This window comes from Lolium rigidum, chromosome 6, assembly GCF_022539505.1.
Source record: "Lolium rigidum isolate FL_2022 chromosome 6, APGP_CSIRO_Lrig_0.1, whole genome shotgun sequence".
In the NCBI taxonomy this organism is placed as follows: Eukaryota; Viridiplantae; Streptophyta; class Magnoliopsida; order Poales; family Poaceae; genus Lolium; species Lolium rigidum.
Window position 1 is genome coordinate 101,438,323 of NC_061513.1, and position 20,240 is coordinate 101,458,562.

General features: G+C 50.2%; 1 protein-coding gene and 1 long non-coding RNA gene across 2 annotated transcripts; both read left to right on the forward strand.

The window, feature by feature from the left end:
* Nucleotides 1–3,560: 3,560 nt before the first annotated feature.
* LOC124667388 (zinc finger CCCH domain-containing protein 11) lies at nucleotides 3,561–8,952 on the forward strand. Its single transcript, XM_047204679.1, has 8 exons — nucleotides 3,561–3,898; nucleotides 4,001–4,085; nucleotides 4,445–4,585; nucleotides 4,669–4,763; nucleotides 6,907–7,095; nucleotides 7,221–7,351; nucleotides 7,429–7,531; nucleotides 8,475–8,952. Exons 1-8 carry the CDS (start codon nucleotides 3,725–3,727, stop codon nucleotides 8,661–8,663), a joined length of 1,107 nt encoding a protein of 368 aa, XP_047060635.1. The 5' UTR covers nucleotides 3,561–3,724; the 3' UTR covers nucleotides 8,664–8,952.
* An 8,071-nt stretch (nucleotides 8,953–17,023) lies between these two features.
* On the forward strand, nucleotides 17,024–19,232 carry LOC124665536. Its single transcript, XR_006990605.1, has 3 exons — nucleotides 17,024–17,227; nucleotides 17,496–17,566; nucleotides 19,113–19,232. It is a non-coding gene; the product is annotated as an uncharacterized LOC124665536 (long non-coding RNA).
* The last annotated feature ends 1,008 nt before the right edge of the window (nucleotides 19,233–20,240 follow it).

Sequence of the window (20,240 nt, forward strand, 5' to 3'; positions counted from 1 at the left end):
AGATCACATAAGTAAAATCCACTTGACTAGCACAATGACATCTAGATTACAAGCATCATCATATGAATCTCAATCATGTAAGGCAGCTCATGAGATTATTGTATTGAAGCACATAGGAGAGAGATTAACCACATAGCTACCGGTACAGCCCCGAGCCTCGATGGAGAACTACTCCTCCTCATGGGAGACAGCAGCGTTGATGGAGATGGCGGTGGTGTCGATGGAGGAGCCTTCTGGGGGCACTTCCCCGTCCCGGCGGCGTGCCGGAACAGAGACTCCTGTCCCCCAGATCTTGGCTTCGTGATGGCGGCGGCTCTGGAAGGTTTCTCGTACCGTGGTTTTTCCGTCTCGAGGTTTTAGGTCAGGGACCTTTATATAGGCGAAGAGGCGGCGTCAGAAGGTCAACGAGGCGACGACACAACAGGGGGGCGCGGGCCCCCCTTGGCCGCGCCAGGGTGTCATCTGGTGGGCCTGTGGCCCCCCTCTGGCGACTCTCGGGTGTTCTGGAAGCTTCGTGCAATCCTAAGATGCTGGGCGTTGATTTCGTCCGATTCCGAGAATATTTCCTTACTAGGATTTCTAAACCAAAAACAGCAGAAAACAGAATCGGCCCTTCGGCATCTCGTGAATAGGTTAGTTCCGGAAAACGCATAATAATGACATAAAGTATGCATAAAACATGTAGATATCATCAATAATGTGGCATGAAACATAAGAAATTATCAATACGTCGGAGACGTATCAGTGGGCCGGTAGTACCGGGCCCGGTACCGGCCTGGTACCATAATAGTTACGGTACTACCGGCCTGGTACCGGCCCGGTACCGCTTCGGGTCCAGTAAGCCTGGAAGGGCAGTCCGGTACTGGGTCGGAAGCCCAAGCGGTACTACCGCCCCCCTTTTTTTTCTTTTTCTTTTTCTGCGAAACGGAAAATGCAATAACTCGGGCTAGGAAACTCGGAATGACATGAAACCAATTTTGTCGGAAAGAGGGCGACAAGAGCTACATCTTTACAAGGTGAAATCATGCAAAGGAGTGAGTGATGATTTTCTCATGGTCATAGAGGTGTAACCTCTCAATACGGTATATCGGGAAAATCATCACCCTCGCACATGCAACATGCGATGCAACCGAAATCCGTTTCATGCATAAGAACCAAGAAGAACCAAGAAACACGATGCAATGCATGCAAGGTTTGAGCTCTCTCCGATGATGCGACTCACTATTCTATCGAGCACAAACCTTGTTCTTGCGCGTTCTTCTCGAGTCGGCAAGCTCCGTCGTCATACTCTTCATGATTGTACATGCCACCGTCTTCCTTCAACTTGTACGCACCCCACCGTCTCCATCCATCTTCAACGCCATCTTCTCTCTTCATCTTCAACATCGTCTTCGTCTCTCTTCGACACCATCTTCATCATGTACTCCGTCTTCTCCATCTTACAACCTTGAGTCCAACACATAGCTATGGACTTGACCTAAGATTGATTCTCAATGCAACCGTTAGTCCATAGGGATTGTCATCAATTACCAAAACCACACATGGGGTAATGGACATGTTCTTTCAATAGTGTTGTGGGTATACTTCATGGGTGCACCATCGACAGTGCCTAGATCCGGCAAGCCCGGGTGGCCCATAGACGGTGATGGTGGCATGAGGCCCATCGAGCGGTCCAGTTGCTGTAGATCAAGATGGATGAAGTCCAGCCCAGGAACAAGGAGCCGGATCCACCGAACCTACGTTGGGAGTCGGATCCGGCCTGGCCCGTTAGGGGTAGCCGGATCCGGTACGATATGTGGAAGAAGGCGGATCCTTGATGTACACGACAAGATAATGTACCGTAGTTAGGTAACTTGTATTCCGGCTAGGACTCTCTGTGTAAACCCTAGATCTGTGCGCCTTTATAAGCCGGATCCTGGGAGCCCTAGAGGCACAACCACAACTCATTGTAACAACACGAAAGCGCCTATATAATTCCAGACAAGCAGCAGTAGGCCCTGTCCTCGAGCAGGTGTTCCGAATCTGGGTAAATCGCGTACCACTGTCCCGAGGACTCTCCGCCCTATGGCCCCTACTTCTTCTCCCCCTCGTGAGGATCCCTCCTCCGAGGTACCGTCGATTAGGCAACGACACATAGGTATGTATATTTTTTGATTATCATGCAAACTTTAAGCTTTCATGTATTAGAAACTCGATGAAAAAAGCATACCAAGATCTAGGTTAAATGATACATTGGAGTTTGGGATAAATGATGTAAAATGTTAAATTTGTTAGAAGTTGCAATTTCGCATAACCTATGTACTTGGCACATATGTGATTTTGTTTCGTGTGGTTAGACATAGTTCAAGTATAAGGATGAAAAGTATGTTTAGTTGGTGCATTTGCCATAGGATATTTTTCACAGCCTATGATATACTGGTTTTGCTTGCTTGTTGCCAAAAGATTTGGTTGCATATAAAATATTGCAAGTCCTTTTCCCCTTTGATTCACAAAACACGCAAATGTTTTAGCTAAGACATCATTAACCACTCTCTAGCCAATAATTGCCAATTTATTTTCTTTTAAAACGTTCTCCAGGCATACAAAATCGTGGAAGCAATAAGCTTCACCAAACTATGAACAAGACGGTAAAAAATAGTAATGGATTGCAACCAAGCCCTTCATGTTCTTTGTGCCCAACACATATGCTTCAAACTTGCTTCTCTCTGGCTGCCAAAGACGTTGATGGAAGAAATAGCTCGTGGTAGAAGTATTGCCCTTGTAGCATTCGCTGAACCTTTGCCACTATGATTTTGGGGCTGAAACCACGCTGCCAAGCCAAGAGCGGCCAATCCTTCCACCGTAGGTCAAAACCATGTTCATTGTTCTTAGTAACCATCTAGATAAAAACATCGTGCCGTCGTCCCTTCCATGGAACCGACCAAGATTTGTTCCAAAAGTGTTGCCACCATCCCCCCATGAATCTGAATGCTGGACCAGACACTGTCACCTCTCGACATAGCCGAAACCATGTACTTCGAATTCCCACACCCGCCTGGACAGATCCCCTATATATGCATAGTCAAAGGAGAGGGAAACTTTATTCCAAGGATGGGTGTTGACTCCACTACAAGGACCTACAACGGGTAAACCTAGCCGTAACCTACACAAGAGATGGAGAACTAACCTACCCACTGACAAAAAAAACATCGCCCGTCTCGCACACCCAAGTTCACAAGGGATGTCGAAGTCGAAACGGACAAGCGAACTAGCATATAGGTGGAATTAAACTCGAAATCACCTCGGGGTCGCCTCCAAGTTTTTGAAAGGAGAAGAGGGGGTACGTGAACTCTTAGAAAAAAATAGAGATCGCCTTTTTTTTGTAAATAAGAACAAGACAGGACTCAGGAGGCATCGCCTAATTAGTTCCCAAGACACAATTGGGCCTGGCTGCTTACCCTGTGCAGTTGCTCAAGTATCAGATGGCCCAATCTACCAGCCCAGCCCAGCCCAACCGGTCGAAACCCTGTCCAGAGGCCCAGCGTCCAACACCGGTTTCCCACATCTCCACGAGACCACTCCCATCTCTAGAACTTTCCTCCTCGCCTCCGCCTCCACCTCCGCCTCCTTCCTCCTCCCAGCTCCAAACCCAGGAAACCCTCCGCTCCCCTCCCCGCGCGGCGCCCTCTTCCCGCCGCCCAAATCCCAACCGGACCCTCCCAGCTCGAAGAAGGAACAGCGCAGGATGCCGCCGAAGAAGGCGCCGGCAAAGGCGGACCTGGCCAAGAAGCAGAAGGTCGTGGAGGACAAGACGTTCGGACTCAAGAACAAGAACAAGAGCAAGGCCGTCCAGAAGTACGTCCAGCAAATCAGCCAGTCCGGCCAGGTCAAGCCCGACGCAGCCAAGACCGCCGCCAAGGCACGGGACAACTCTCAGATCGAAGCTGTCGATTCCCCCCCACATCCGATTCGTTCGCTCTACTGACTTTCTTTGTTTCTTGATGTGGATTCGGATGCGCAGAAGAAGAAGGAGGAGGAGAAGGCGCGCGAGAAGGAGCTCAACGATCTGTTCAAGGTCGCCGTCAGCCAGCCCAAGGTCCCCGTTGGTATGACCTCCAATCCTCTTCACTATCCTAGTGTACAGCAGGCGCATTAAGAATCCCTTGCTTTGGTTATGTTGTTTATTTATGTGAGTTCATATTCATATCTCGAAATGATAGTACTACGAAAGTTGTTACTGTAATACTGGTGTCTGGTGTCTGGTGTTGATTTGTGCTTATGTAGATATGATTTGCTTAGTTTTTCAGTTTGTACCCCTATAAGCTCTTTCAAGCTGCAAATGGAACTGTAAAGTTTCATTAGGTGTCGCAATTATTAAATACTGGTAGTTTGTTCATAAGGCATTGTAATCTATGCTCTCACGATAGATACTGATGTCTTTTTTTACGTGCTATTTATTGCGCAGGTGTCGACCCCAAGTCGATACTCTGTGAGTTCTTCAAGGCTGGACAATGTGTGAAGGGTTTTAAGTGCAAGTTCTCACATGACCTGAATGTCCAGAGGAAGGGCGAGAAGATTGATATATACAGCGACAAGCGCGATGGAGGTACATACACGGTTGCCACCTTCTACGTTTTGGAGTTACTCAAATTGCTCGGTAGAAATTCACATGTTCTTTGTCATGGACAGAGGAGGATACGATGGATGACTGGGATCAGGAGACCCTTGAGAAGGTTATCCAGTCCAAAAATGCAGAGTACCAGCAGAACAAACCTACTGATATTGTATGCACTATTCTGAAACTTTTATGCACGCATTTTTAAGCATTTCTCACTATTTGACATGCCACTTTCTAGTTTCATTTTGTTTCCTAAGAATAATATGCTTGTTTGAAAAGGCTAATATTCCTGTCAGGAGATAATATACTAGTTCCATTTTCCTGTGTGTATTATCTCTTCAGTTCATATCTTGCGCTCTTATAACGATGGGACACGGTTACTGTGTGACCAATGGTTAGGTTAGCCGCACCTAAAATATAGCCCAATGGGCCAGATGGTTAACTGTAAAACGATTTAGGTTCTTTAGGTTTGATCCCCTTTTACCAATGGTCATGCTGCCACCACATGTACCTTGAGCGCCGCCTGCCTGCTTCCACTACGCTGACGAGCCACCCGCTTGCCCGTAGTCCATCTCCCACATTTCCGTACACCATCTCCTTCCTTTGGGACGGCTCACCGGCAGCCTACCCAGCGGCGACTTCACTGGCAGGTGGTGGTGCTGGCTTACTTCATGCCGGCGTCCCGGTGCTCCTCCATCGGCCCATCGGCTTACCTCCTTCTGTCGCCCCGGTGCTCCTCCATCGGTGCTCCTTTGACCTCGATGCCTTCCTACAGGAAAAGTTCTGTCAAGTAGTAGGCACTTCTCCGGCCGTCCTTCCTGACACCGACAACACCACTCGAGCTAAAGGTTCTCCATTAGCTAGTACTAAGATTTATGGATGCATACATTAATTCCGTCTTATTTCATTTGTACAGTACGATTTAGGGTGCGTACTGTGCGTGTAGAGGAAGATTCTGCTAGTCCGTGATGTTGTTCCTGCTTTTTAGAGTTTAATCTGTTCCATCTTGTTGTTTTATGATGTATAATGCACATTGTAAATTGAGCTAATTCAAGTATTGAATTGAATTATACGGTTCAGTTGACATAATTATATTGCTATGTCCCCATGGATTGTCGCTAGCTCTCTGGATTTCACTTAGTTCGGAGCAAACAGGTTTAGAACTTCAGATTTTACAGCTACTGAGTATGATGGCATTGGCCAGTAAATTCTAGTCAGGGTTTTTCCTGTCAAGAACAAAATATCTATTTTCTATACTTGTGAATTGTTAGTTTCCTTTAGCAGAGTCTTGCTGAGATTTCCAAGTCTTTGTCGTCGTTGCATGAGGCTAAAGATGGTTCAAACCTTAATAACCAATGGTTATCCATTCCTAACCCAAATAACATAATGGTTAACCCATTTTGCTCATTCATAAAAATGGTTAAATGGGTTCGAGTCCGGAACATAAATGGTTAACCGAGTCTCATCATGACGCTCTTATATTTTTTGAGGAAGAATGTATGGATTTGAAATGGAAAAGCAGTAATGTTTTTTTACACATATTTAATCTCGTGTTTTCATGTGATTTGAATATGCCATGTTCTGCCTTATGTGGTTTCCAGTTTTTGTAAGCTGAATGCAGATGCAATTTCTTTTAGGCAAGCACATCAAGTAGTTCTCTGTAGTGCTTAGGTGCAACTGGTATATCCTTTGTTGCAACTGATTGGATTGATATTGTCTAATTTATCAGCATGTCGGAACTTCTCTAGGTCACAATGCTGTTAAGAATTTTTTTATTATCAAGGGTTCTGAGTGGAGTTATGCATGTTACATTAGCTATACACTGTCAGAATCTGTAGAGGGCAAAACATTACCCTGTAGTAATTATGCACACTAGTTACAAAATTCATTAACAGGTTCCGTTAGTCGTGGATAATGGATTTACTCATGGAATAACAATTCATGGTCACTGCTAATTTGCCATTTTTCATTGTGATTGCCCTTGTAACCCTGTTGAATGATGACATATCAGTGTCTTCTCTCTATGTTTCCTGTTCAATTTGCTTAACTTGGTTGTTAACTTGTAATGTCTTACTATATATTTAAAAGATAACTCGTAGCCTCATATCACCATCCTGAGTTAAAACGAAAATACTGTGCTAAGTGCTAACTGCAAAACAAAACACCACTTGCTTTCCTATTTGTCCAATTCCGATCCACTAATCGGCATGTAATACCAGGTGAAATTAGGAAAACTATCTTTGTTTTCTAACCTGCCAGACTATTGTTTTAAATAGGATTTCAGTTTTGATAACTATTTTGTACTGTAGGTTTGCAAGCACTTTCTTGATGCTGTGGAGAAGAAACAGTACGGGTGGTTTTGGGTATGCCCAAATGGTGGCAAAGAGTGCCGCTACAGGCACGCCCTTCCTCCTGGTTATGTACTTAAGTCCCAGATGAAGGCCTTACTAGAGGAAGAGAGTCAGAAGGTCGCAATTGAAGATGAGATCGAAGATCAGGTAAATGGAAGATCAGTAGAAATCCTTCATCTCGGAAACAGTGAAACACATTATTCTTTTTCTACTGTCTACATAAATATTTGTTGGCATTGCATGACATCCTCTCTTGCTTGTTCATCTAACAGCGCAAAAAGGTTCAAACCACGACCCCTATGACTACAGAATTGTTTATGGAATGGAAGAGGAGAAAGGCAGAAGAAAAAGAGGCTGGACTGGCTGCCTTGAGGGCAGATAGGGCTAAGAATGATCGTATGAGGTAACCTTATTTTCTTATAGTTACATGGTATGAGCTCTGGTGGTACTTAAATGTGACTTGCTTGTTCTTGTATCCAGTGGTCGCGAGTTGTTCATGGCCGATGCAAGTGTGTTTATTGATGATGCTGAAGCATATGAAGTTTATGAAAGACGTGAAGAGCCGCAAGCTAGTCAAGAACAGGTAAAACTTTCCCTCCACTAATTTAACTCTTTATTCACTAGTGTCAGTATCAGAGTACTGATACTGTCATATTCTAGCAAGTTCAGATTGTGAGAGCAAAAAGGTGCTTGACCCCTAAAACAAGAAAACTACTACCTCTGTCCATAAAAGTATGCATGTAGCAGACGTGTTTTAGCGTGTAGATACATGCAAATTTAGACAAAGTTGAGACATCCTTTTATGAACAGAGGGAGTATGATTTAGAATAGGGATAGCCACACCCACTTAGATTTGTATGGAATGCCCAAAAAGCTACAAGAATAGTTCCCTAGAAGTAGGAGGAGAATTCCATCTATTATGATGATTGCCAAAATTTATTACACGGGTATCTTTTACAGAACTTGACTCTGGCTTAGGCCTTCCCTAATCTACTAGGACTCCTCTAGCCTAGCAATCATATCACAGTCAAAGTAGATTCTGTTTCCATCCCTCGTGTACATATGCTCTCTTCAGCAGTTGCTTGGCTGACCTGCTAGCAGCCCCCTCCCCTCCCTGAAAAATAGTTCAAAAGGCCATACACTTCATGTTTTCAAAGAGACTAAACGAAGAAAATAGGAAGCACCACCTTTTCTCGTGCCTGTGTGTGATCTAACCTTTTGTTGGCTAGGAATTTGAAATGCCTAAAACATAATTTGCGTACTGACCTAAGCTTGCTTTGCCAAACTTTTGGTGAAGGTTTTACTTGCCTGTAGATGGCCAATATTGGCAAGAAAGATGAACTATGTGTTATTTTATTCCTAAAGTATTGCTAGTTTAGAGAGATTTTATTTCTCAATACGGTGAATGGCCAGTGCCTGATTCAGCTTGTATACTAGCATGGAGTTTGACATAGGAGAATCAAGTGCAGGCTGGTTGGCACAAAATGTTTATATTGATGATTTATGTTCTGAACCTCCTTCTGCAGGGCAAGAAAAGTCAGGATGAGGGTCCAAGCTCATCAACCTCTAATGGCAAGGAGGGCGATGAGGAGCTAGATGACGAAGATATGGATGACGATGATGACCTAGACCTTGATGAATTAAATGAACTGGAAGCAAGCCTGTCGAGAACTTCCATTCAAATTCGAGAACCAGGCGAGGGGACATCATCTTGAACAGGGAAGTAGCATGGATGGTCATATTGAGAAGTCAGCGCTCCATTTTTGCGCTCCAGATCGACCTAGTTGCTTTAGGAACACAAGGGTGGAGCATAGATGCAAGCGGACCCTAGTTTTAAGAGACTATATGATCATCATCTGTTTTTGAGGGAGCAATATGATTAATTGGTGATGCCCAGTAGTGTTACGACACATGACAATCGATGTTTCCTGTGTTCCCAGTTGTGTTGTTGTCTTTGCAGGAGTTATTTTGCTACTTGTGAATAACAGCACCAAAGTTTTTTCTTGCCTTGTGCAAACCTAAAAGATAAAACTTTGATGCGAACCTATTTTATGTGGTGCCCCCTTTTATATTCTTTGTCAATGTTAGATCACATGAGGATGAGGCATCAAGGACCAGCATATGTTCCTCTTGTTCACTGGTTTCTGCGTTGTTCCTCTCGAATTATTCCTCTCGAATTTTTCTATCGTCCTAGATAGACATGATTGTCGGCCATGAACAAAGCGAATGCTGCTTTTCCTAACTTTTGTGCGGTTGCAGTTGCACAGATAACTTCCGTCACGAATGTAGCAACCTCAACACAAGCCAAACCATCTGCGCTTAAAAGGACCAGGGTTGTTTACAAGCATCATACGCCCATAGACACACACACAAACAGTATCTTCGGCTTCTCATTTCTTCTTGGCAGCGGGGCCGCGACAATCTTTTTACCAATGGCTTCTTTCGCGGCAGCCATCGGGAAACCCGCTGCCACGAAATGACAATGTGAAGGAGGCCGTGGCTAAAAAGATTGTCGCGGCCACCGCGTGGATCGGTGGGTGCTCGTCTGCTACCTGGTTAGCGGCGGCGGCGGCGGCGGCAAGAGATTAGCCGGGGCAAAGAACTGCCCGCGCCCCCTCGCTCCTCGCTCGCTCTGTCTCGTGCTTGCTCTCCCCGCTCCTCGCCTCGCATCCCGCCGCCGCGCGCTAGCCTCCTCCCCACCTACGTCGCCGCCTGTCACCGCCCCCTGCGCTCCCGCCACGCGGGTCAAGTCCAAGACCCTTGGACAACTGCCCCTACCTCGGCGGCGACCGGCGCCAACTCGTCCGTCGGTGTCAGCCTACGGCGGTGGTACCTCCAAACAGGACGCCTTCACCAGGTGCTCCGGGTACCTCTTCGAGGCGGGGGCGGCTGCCGAGGGGGATCTTCACACCGCGTACGACACCAGCGGCATGGCCGCCACCGGCCGCTCCCCATGCTCCGGTGTCTGCTCTAACTGCAGCTCCGGGCGTCCTTCAGCCGCTGGTTTGCGCTGATGTACATCGACAAACTCAACGAGCGCGCCTACGACATGTTCGAGATAAGTCGTCTGTCGCGTGCCTTGCGTCATGATCGCTATTATTGGCCTTGAAAACAGGATCAGGACGTGCGGTTACTGTTTGATTAATTTTTTACAAGCATTTTCGTCACCGCCAGTGAGATTCACTAATCAAACAAGCCCTTGCATTTTAGTCAGCTGCACTGAACCTGAAACCTTAGTTGCTTACTGAATGACCGATCATAAACTGTCAAATGGCTATTCCTTCATCATTTTGAAACATCAGCTTTGATTTTTGTATGACCATATCAATTCTGTTGCAAATCATTTTTGGCTGATGGGCCATCGTTGTGAATACTTTTTTTTTTCTCTGTTTGTGGTAGGATGTCATTCGTCATGCATACATTGACGAATTTTTTCAACCGAGATTTTTAATGAAGACTGAATCTCAGCTGGCCTGTGGGAAGCAATCTGTTGGTACAATAGCTTACATGGGCAACATACACTACTTTATGCAATGCATAAATGCAAGTTTGTAGTTAGATCTTTAGGCTGACACTGTGGTAGAGACTAGGGTTCTACCGGGTCTAGGGCGGAGGTTGTAAGGGTGGAAGTGAGGGCGGAGAGGTTGGAGAGCTCGGCGCCAGCGGCTGGGCGCCGTCGCGGAGGAAGGAGGCGGCGGCTAGGGTTGGTGCGGTGGGCTAGGGTTCTCCCGTCTCCCTTCGGGGAGACGAGACAGGAATGATACCGAATTATTGTCCGATTAATCTCGAAGGGATACAAGTGTTTATATAGGAGGACGGCCTCCTCTAAACCCTAATTTACTTGGGCTAAGCCCCTAATTTACTTGGGCTAAGCCCATAACTAGCCACTAGTGGGCTTCCTGCGTGTATAGGTCAAACCGACCATAACATCTCTCCCCGCCTTCTCAAACAGCTCGTCCTCGAGCTGAACTTCTGGAAACTGCTGGCGGAGATCTTCAAGCTTCTCCCAAGTCGCCTCGTCCTCTGGCAGGCTCTGTCCAATGCACCAAGACGTGCCAAACACCACGGCGCTGCCGGGCCTTCAACACGCGAGCCACACTCGCCGGGGCAGGCTCGAGACGCCCATCCGAAGTAGGTGGAAGAGCTGGTGGTGCGAAGGAGGGTCGCCCGGTAGGCCTTCAGGAGACCGACGTTGAAGACGTCGTGGAGGCGCGAGCCCGTAGGCAACTCAAGGCGGTAGGCGAGCTTGCCGATGCGCTCCAGCACACGGAAAGGACCGGCGGAACGAGGGCCCAACTTGCGCCGGGAGCGCGGGTCCAAGGACTGGGTCGTCCGGTGAAGAAGGCGGAGCCAGACCCAGTCGTCCACCGCAAACTCCGCCTCGCGATGATGTGCATCATAGTACCTCCTCGCCAGCTCGCCGAGCTCGAAGAAGTCGGCGGCGCGCCTCGGCCGATATCTCGTCGCGGGTACGCAGCGGGTCATCCGCCGTCTCGGTACGGGCCGTGCCGGACGCATGGGAAGCATCGCCGGTGGTGGCCTCCCGTAGACCACCTCAAAGGGAGTAGTGTGCAGCGCGGAGTGGTAGGACGTGTTGTAGCGTACTCGGCCCACGCTAGCCGATCCACCCAAGCTCGTGGACGATCCCCGGTGATGCGGCGCGGTACATGGCGATGATCTTGTTGACGACCTCGGACCGGCCGTCCGTCCGAGGATGAAACGCCGTGCTCATGCGGAGCTTCACGCCCGCCAACCCAAAGAGGTCCCTCCAGACGTGACCCGTGAACACCGGATCACGATCACTGACGATGGAGGACGGAAACCCGTGGAGGCGAACGATGCCGTCGAAGAAGGCGCGCGCCACGGACGCCGCCGTATAGGGATGGCCGAGGGCGATGAAGTGCGCGTACTTGGAGAAACGGTCGACCACCGTGAGGATGACGGACTTGCCGCCAACCTTCGGCAGCCCCTCGATGAAGTCCATGGAGATGTCCGCCCATACACGGGACGGCACGTCCGGCGGTTGCGATAAGCCCGCCGGACGGAGCGTCTCCGTCTTGTTCCGCTAGCATGTGACACACGCTCGCACCCGGTCTCGCACCGAGACGCCATCCCCTGGAATGTAAAAATCAGCGCGGAGACGGTGCGAGGTCTTTTGGACGCCCTCGTGACTCGCGGAATGCGCCAAGGACAAGGCCTCGGTGGCGCAGGTCGCCATGATCCGGCACGAAGATGCGGCGCCCATGGAGGAGTAGTCCCTCGTCCAAGCGCCATGGCGCGGCCAGCTCGCCGTCGACCGGGCGCCGGCGCAGCTGCTGCGCATCCGCGGCCTCGGCGATAGCGCGGCGAACCTCGTCGATGAAGGCGAAAGATGGCCCGGAGTGGATGCGGAGGGCCGCACCGACCGTGGGCGCGTCCGCGGTGTCGTCGATGTTGCGGCGGGACGGGCGTCGCGCGACCGTGTTGAGGCGGCCGGGCGGTACTCGATGGTGAAGTCGAAGCCGAAGAGCTTGCCGATCCACCGATGCTGCGGCACCGTGGAGAGGCGCCGATCCGAGCAAGAACTTCAGTGCCGTAATGGTCCGTGCGCACACGGAACGTCCGGCCCCAAAGATACGCCCGCCGGTGGCGCACCGCCCGGACCAGCCCGATCAGCTCGCGCTCATATGCGGGGAGCTTGTGGTGGCGCGCGGCGAAGGGGCGGCCGAAGAAAGCGAGTGGCCCTCGCCACGGTGAAGGACGACGCCGGAGCCGATGCCGGAGGCGTCGCGAGCCCACCACGAACGGCTCGTCGAAGTCCGGCATCCGAAGAACGGGGCCCGTCGTGAGTGCCCGGCCGCAGGGCGGCGAAGGCCGTGGCCGCCTCCTCGTCCCGGGAGAAGGCGTCGCGGCGAAGCGTGCGCGTGAGAGGCGCGGCGATGAGGCCGAAGTCCTGGATGTACCGCCGGTAGTATCCCGCGAGGCCCAAAAATCCGCGAAGAGCGCGCGGCGACCGGGGCGTCGGCCGGGCGGCGGTCGCGGCGACCTTGTCCGCGTCCATCGCGACCCGTCGGCGGAGATGACGTGGCCCAAGTACGCGACGGAGGTCGTGCCAAACGAACACTTCGAGCGCTTGAGATGAAGACGATGCGCTCGAAGCTCGTTGAAGATGATGGCCACGTCTGCCGGGTGCTCCGCCCAGGATGCGCTCGTAGATCAAAATGTCATCAAAGAAAACAAGCACAAAGCGTCGTAAGTAGGGGCTGAGCACGTCGTTCATCAGGGCCTGGAAGGTCGCCGGCGCGTTGGAGAGGCCGAACGGCATCACCAAAAACTCGTAGTGGCCGTGGTGAGTGCGAAACGCCGTCTTGGCGATGTCGTCCGGGTGCATGCGCACTCGATGATAGCCCGAGCGCAAGTCGAGCTTGGCGAAGAAGCGCGCGCCATGCAGCTCGTCCGAGAGCTCATCCACGACGGGGATGGGGAACTTGTCCTTGGACGTGACGCGTGTTGAGGGCGCGAAAGTCGATGCAGAAGCGCCACGTGCCGTCGACCTTGCGCACAAGGAGCACGGGGGCGCAGAACGGCGACGTCGAAATCCGGATGATGCCCCGTGCTAGCATGACCGCCACCCGGCGCTCGAGCTCGTCCTTCGCGGCCGGGGGTGCCGGTACGGCCGCACGGCCGACGGGTGCCGTGTTCGGCAGCAGTGTGTATGCGGTGGTCACGGGGCCGCGAGGGGGAGGCCCTGCGGCTCGTCGAAGAGGTCGCCGTGCCGCCGCGGCAAGTCGGCCGAGGAGCGGGTGTGCCTCGTCAAGCGCGGCGGCCATCGGGTGGAGCTGCGGGGATGCGCCGGTGCTGCCCAAGCCCGTCCGAGTGAACACGGCGGCCGCCCTCGCGCCGGAAGATGAGGGACAACACGTCGAGGTCCCAAAGGATGGGGCCTAAGGTGCTCAGGAAGTCGAGGCCGAGGATGAAGTCGTAGCAGCCCAAGTCGATGCCGACGCAGTCGATGGAGAATGGCTCGTCGCCTACGAGCACGGGAACCTGTCGCGCTACGCCCTGGCACGTAAGACGGTCCCCGTTGGCGACGGTGACGCTGTACTTCTCCGATCCCGCCGGCCGGGAGAGCGAGGCGGCGCATGGCGGTGTTGGATAGGAAGTTGTGCGTCGAGCCCGTGTCCACCGGCGCGGTGAGACGCTCCCCATTGATCGTCACCGGGAGCGAGCATCGTCTTTGCCGTCTTGATGCCCGCCATAGCATGAAGAGAGACGACGAAGGCGGACGCGTCGACCGGCGCGTAGGTCGTGACACCGGCCTCAGTGACGGTGGCGGCCGCGAGCTCGGCGGTGAGGGCCTCCACGTCGGCGTCGTCGACGGTCTCCGAGTAGAAGAGGCGGGCGCACGTGTGGCCCGGCGCGTACTCTCGTCGCGAGTTGAAGCACGGCCCCGGCGGCGCCGCTCGAGCTGCTCCGCGGCCGTCGGCCGCTTGAAGGGGTGAGTTGGCGCGAGAGGGCCCGCGGGCGCGGCGGCCGGCCGCGGGCGCGGCGGGGCGGCGGGCGTCGGTGGCGGGTCGGAGCGCGGGACGAGCGCCGCCACGTTGCGCGTAGACCTGCCGCATGGCGATGGCCCGCCGCTCGTAGGCCCGTGCGTAGTACATGGCCGTCCGCAGGTCCGCGAGCTCGCGCATCTCGACGTCGACGCGGATGTAGTCGGGGAGGCCGCCGACGAAGAGATCGGCGCGGCTGCCGCGCCGAGACGCCCGGGGCATGGCACGCGAGCGCCCGAAAACGGCCGGCGAAGTCCCGGACCGTGGCGGTGAAGGCGAGGCGTCCCGGCTCGGCGAGGCGGCTTCCGCGTAGGGTCGGCCCAAACCGCCGGAGGCACGGGTCGCGGAAGCGCTCCCGGGACGGCATCCCGCCCTCGTCCCGCTCGAGGGCGTAGTACCAAGTCCGCGCGGCGCCCCGTAGGTGATAGGAGGCGATCCACGTGCGGTCGGTGCCGAGCGTCCGCTGCCCCCGAAAGAACCGCTCACACCGGTTCAGCCGGCTCGGGGATCGGTGGCGCCGTCGTAGGTGGCGAACTCCAGCTTGGTGAAGCGGGGCGGCTGCTGTGTCAGAGGCGGGACCTCGGGGGCGCCCTCTTGGCGGCCCGGGTTGAAGGACGTGCTCGCGGCGAAGGGGCCCGCAAACCTGCCAGGACCGCCAAGGGTGTGGGCGGGCTGCTGAACCGTCGTCCGTGCCGCAGTCTGAGTGTAGACGGGCGACGCGTCGATCCATGTGGGAATTGGCGAAGGCGATGGCGGCCACCACGCGGGGCGCCCGTTGCTGGCGGCGGAGGCGGCCGGTGGGGCCGACGGCGGAACGGCGGCCGGTGGGGCCGGCGGGTGCTGGCCGGCCTTGATCTCCGCGAGCTCGAAACGGATGGCGCGGAGACCGCCGGCGAGGTCCGCCAAAGTAGCGGGCGGGAGGTCGAGGCCCGTGGGGGCGGCGGCGGCCTGGTCTCCGTTGCCGGCGGCGGCGGCTCCCTGCAGCGCGTGGGCGCCGGTCATGGCGGCGGCGGTGGCGGTGGTGGTGTTGGTGGCGGCGGCGGACGTGGCGGTGATGGGGTCGATGGGGGGGCCGTTGGAGCCCATGAGACCTAAGCAATCTGATACCAAAGTGGTAGAGACTAGGGTTCTACCGGGTCTAGGGCGGAGGTTGTAAGGGTGGAAGTGAGGGCGGAGAGGTTGGAGAGCTCGGCGCCGGCGGCTGGGCGCCGTCGCGGAGGAAGGAGGCGGCGGCTAGGGTTGGTGCGGCGGGCTAGGGTTCTCCCGTCTCCCTTCGAGAGACGAGACAAGTAATGATACCGAATTATTGTCCGATTAATATCGAAGGGATACAAGTGTTTATATAGGAGGACGGCCTCCTCTAAACCCTAATTTACTTGGGCTAAGCCCCTAATTTACTTGGGCTAAGCCCATAACTAGCCACTAGTGGGCTTCCTGCGTGTATAGGTCAAACCGACCATAACACACCGTGTATGGTGATATTTTGTCTAGACTCTAGAGCCTCTTGGGGAAGCTATTGATCTTGTGATTATCATCATACAGATGGTCCAATAACTGTGATATTTTTCATGACTCATACACCAGCTTCGGTTTTGCTAAGCTGCCATAAGTTAACTGAAAATTTTGTACTTGCTTCGGGTATGGTGATATTTGTCTAGACTCTAGAGCCTTTTGGGGAAGCTAACTGAAAATGCAAGCCATGGACAGTGCTGGCGGGGTCGGGGTCTCTGCAGTCGGTGGAAGTCTCTCGGGCCTGTTGGGGTCTCCTCCTCCCACTGAATAGTACAAACCATCTGGATAACTCTGTGGGGGTTCGAGGTCACCCCGACATGGCCAGGACATCCCTGAAGTGCGAGGAAAATCCACAATGATGTTGTGTCTTGTGCACTTGTCGGATGGCGTCTAGGCCGGTGGTAGTTCGGTGGCGTTTGTTGTAATGTGTCTTGCAGCCGTTGGACGTCATCTTGTCTTGAGTGGTTGGGTGTTCGGCCTTGTCTTAGGCTTGTAAGACTGTTCTTTCTATCAATGCAATGAAACGCAAGCTTTGCGTTTTCTCGATTTTTTTTTCATGACTCATGGTTCGTTTTCTCCCATGACAACCATTTTACTTCACCTGAATTGCTGCAGCATTGATGAAATTACTTTTTTTTTTCTTTTTCTTTCAGTTGGACACTCCTTAGTTTAGTCCAATGGCACTCTATGTTTAACCCCCAGTTGAGACAGTTTTTTTTTTAATTGTAAGCACTAGTCACTGTTATGAATGCATATTTATTGCAGCAATTTCCCCCCCGCAGACGCTAATGTTTTACTACTGTTCAAGATAGTAGCTATTGCTTGGTAACAACTGTTATACATCTCTTCAAACTAAACAAGAAAGGTACTAGAACCCTCCCAGTTCAAGTTCTAACATTCGTAAATCGCGTTATTACTTCACTACATCCTGGATTGATTGATTTACTCGTGGAAGCATGTAATAGAAAATTACTGGCCTCTTAGGGCTTCCAGTACAGAAGTTTAAACATTTATACATTAATTTTGATCATAATAATAATATTTTGCATAGCTAAACATAATGGATACATCTAATCTAATCAATCCTGAGGAAACTGACATATGTTGTTCGCCTTCAGGGTAGTGTGATTTTACATGCAAATGATTCACAATCACAAGCTTGGTCATGAGAAGACAAAGAAGAGGAAAATAATTTCAAATAAAACCACGAGGGAAGTTACCACAAGAGAAGCCAGAAGGTACTGCAATGGGTTTACAATCACATGATTCACCGGCTTCAGTTTTGCTAAGCTGCCATAAGTTAACTGAAAATTTTGTACTTGCTTGTGAATTCAGAAATTACAGTTTGTTGGTAAATGGTGCATTGTTACTGCTGTGATTTTGAAATGAATGTGAACAATGATTTAAATTGTTTTAGTTGGATTGTATTTGGTATAGATGGTTCTCGGGTTTTGTGGTTAATCTGACCCGTGGTCTTTGGATGCCCGCGTTTATATGTGTGTGCAGGTATCAATTGCCAGGCAAACCAGGCCAGCGCCATCAGCGAGGAGTGTACCATCGCTTGGCTGCATTCTCAGGTATTGGTTAGGTTACCTAGTGTATTCAGTGATGAGATTGCCAAAAAATTGCTCTTGTTTGGACCGAAGTGTATTCAAGTTGATTCTCTGGTCTGGACATGCCACTAGTGCTATTTACTTAATGTTCATATTTACTCCTGTTTAGTTATAGTACTCTCATGTCTCCTATGTTTGAAATCTTTTAAGAACATCTGCATTACTGCATACCTGTATATGCTATGTTGAAAGATCCAAGGAGGCTTGGATACATCACATTGTGGAAACCATATTTATTTCTCAAAGCATACTAGAATGAAGTAGCAAATTTATACTAGAATGAAGTAGCAAATTTATCATAGCATGAATTTTTTTCCATTGATATGCTATATGCAGAGATTACTGTGAGATTTTCAATATTTTATTATATATACATATTCTTTTTTAAAAAGCAATAGCTTCAGCCTCCTCCGCACAGTTTTTAAGTACTTTACCTGCAGCCACAATTGTTTCTCCGCGGTGATCTCGAATTACCGCCCCCACTGCAGCCATACCTGTTTCATTAACAAAAGAGGCATCAACATTAGTTTTTAACCACCAAGGCAGTGGTGGTTCCCAACCACTTTGATAAGTAAACTTGATATGTCCGCCATCTTGTTCCCTACTGGCTGGTTCTATATTTATCACCGGTTTCTTCCCTTTGTAATTTGTTATGTCAGCTAGTAATGCGTCTCCATCAGCTTCAACATTAATAAGGAAGTTAGAATTTAAAGTGCCTGCATATGAGATAAGAAATTTCACCGATTGGTCAATGGTGGCTTTTCCTTTAGCATGAACAATGCCATTTCTAAGATGCCTGGATCTCCATAGAGTTAGCAAAATCCCCTGCTACATCTCCTTTTTCGTTTTCTCCAGGAGGATCAGCAGCAAGTCCTCACCAGATTTAGAGAACAACTCCTCCTTCGGTAGGTCCTAGAATTCTCTCATTCTAGATCGTAGAGCTCTAGCCTTGGTGCATTGAGCAGCGGCATGGTGACTGTCTTCGGTTTCCACTCCACAAATGTCAGATGCTGCAAGTGCTCTGAAGCTCTAGGGTTCTTCTCCACTTATTATTTTTTGTGTGTCGGGAGGTTGTCACAGGCTGGACGCCAACTGAAGACACATACTTAGTTCAGCACTAGAGCAGTCCATATACTTCTCTACATCTTCCTTTCACCATTTGGAGCATTTCTATTTGTAGTTGGCTCTTTCTTAAAATTTTCAGCCAGTTTGTAAGCATTCTTGATAGTAATTTCCCATTTTTTTAGTGCCAGGCAATGGTGTCTTCGATTTTATTTGTTGGAACCTTTGTATTCGTGATCTCTTCAGCATCATGTGGTAGGAACATCGATTGGATGAGCTCTTCATTTCATCCATTAGTACCATTTCCAAATAGAACTCTGACTTCTCTTATTCTTGGTTCTGTATTTTCTCCACTGATGTGCCCCATCTCTGCAAAGCCAGTTGTCTCTCTATATAACTTTATTTCATCTTCAATTCGCCAGATGACTCATTTCTTTAGAAGTTTCAGGCCATGTTCCACTCTTCTCCAACTGGCTGACGCATCGCTAGCAAAGACAGTATCGAGTAAATTGCCACAAGATGAAGACCCTTTTCCATGAAGGCAGAGACTAGAAGAGGCCCGAGGCCCATGGCGTGCCGAGGCAGATCTTCCCCTTGTCGTCCAATCGACCTTGTTCTTTTTTTCTCCTACGCCTCCGTCTTTATCAAAACTAGCGATATTAGTTCTGTTTTTTCTGACTTCTAGAGAGAGACGATTCCACAATAGAAAACCGAAAATCATACGTGGATGGCCTTGCAAGCCGATGTGTTTGGCATCAACGTTTGATATTATTTTCAATAAATAAAATCGTTTGATTTTCTGTATCAATCGATGTAGAGATCAGGAATTATCCTGCTTCTTTAATATAAAAATTATTGAAAATTGTTTCTTTGCTCAAGGGAGCATGTACTCCCGCTCCTACAATTATTTCATATACTCCATTAATAGATAATGATACCGCAAAGTGAGTATATGCAAATTTTCATTGAGAGAATATACTTTTGCTAAACATCGAAGAGAGTGCATTTGCTACCCGCATGGGTAGCTACACACCCATGGTGAATACCAATATGCAAGCCATATTAACTTGTTTTAGCTCGGTTTCCTAGTAGAACATGGAATTCTAGTGTACAAAAGTGGTTTCCGAATTTTGATACGAATATTTTTTGATCAAAGTCAACTCACCAATGTATTTTGCGTTGACTTTATGAATACAGAGTTGACTTTGACAAAAAAAGTTCAAATCAAAATTCGGAAACCACTTTTGTACACCAGAATTTCACGTTCTACTAGGAAACCGAGCTAAAACAAGTTAATATGGCTTGCATATTGGTATTCACCATGGGTGTGTAGCTACCCATGCGGGTAGCAGGCTTCATCCCTTTTTCGAAAATGGGCACTTTATTACTTTACTTTAAGCAATAGACCCGGCCTCTGCATAACTAGGATGCACACAGCCGTACCAATACTTGTTACAAACCAACTACAAGAGTTCCAAGATCAAAAAACAAAACTGAGTAGGTGGTCCCAGGCGAAGATCACGCTGCCACCCATGTTGGGAAAAAATATCCCTCGTTGCATCCTCCAACCGTGAAG

Coding starts and splice junctions, on each gene's coding strand:
- LOC124667388 (XM_047204679.1), top strand. CDS start 3,725: ATGCCGCCGAAGAAGGCGCCGGCAAAGGCGGACCTGGCCAAGAAGCAG. Junction 4,586..4,668: donor CAGCGACAAGCGCGATGGAG/GTACATACACGG, acceptor TGTCATGGACAG/AGGAGGATACGATGGATGAC. Junction 7,096..7,220: donor AAGATGAGATCGAAGATCAG/GTAAATGGAAGA, acceptor TTCATCTAACAG/CGCAAAAAGGTTCAAACCAC.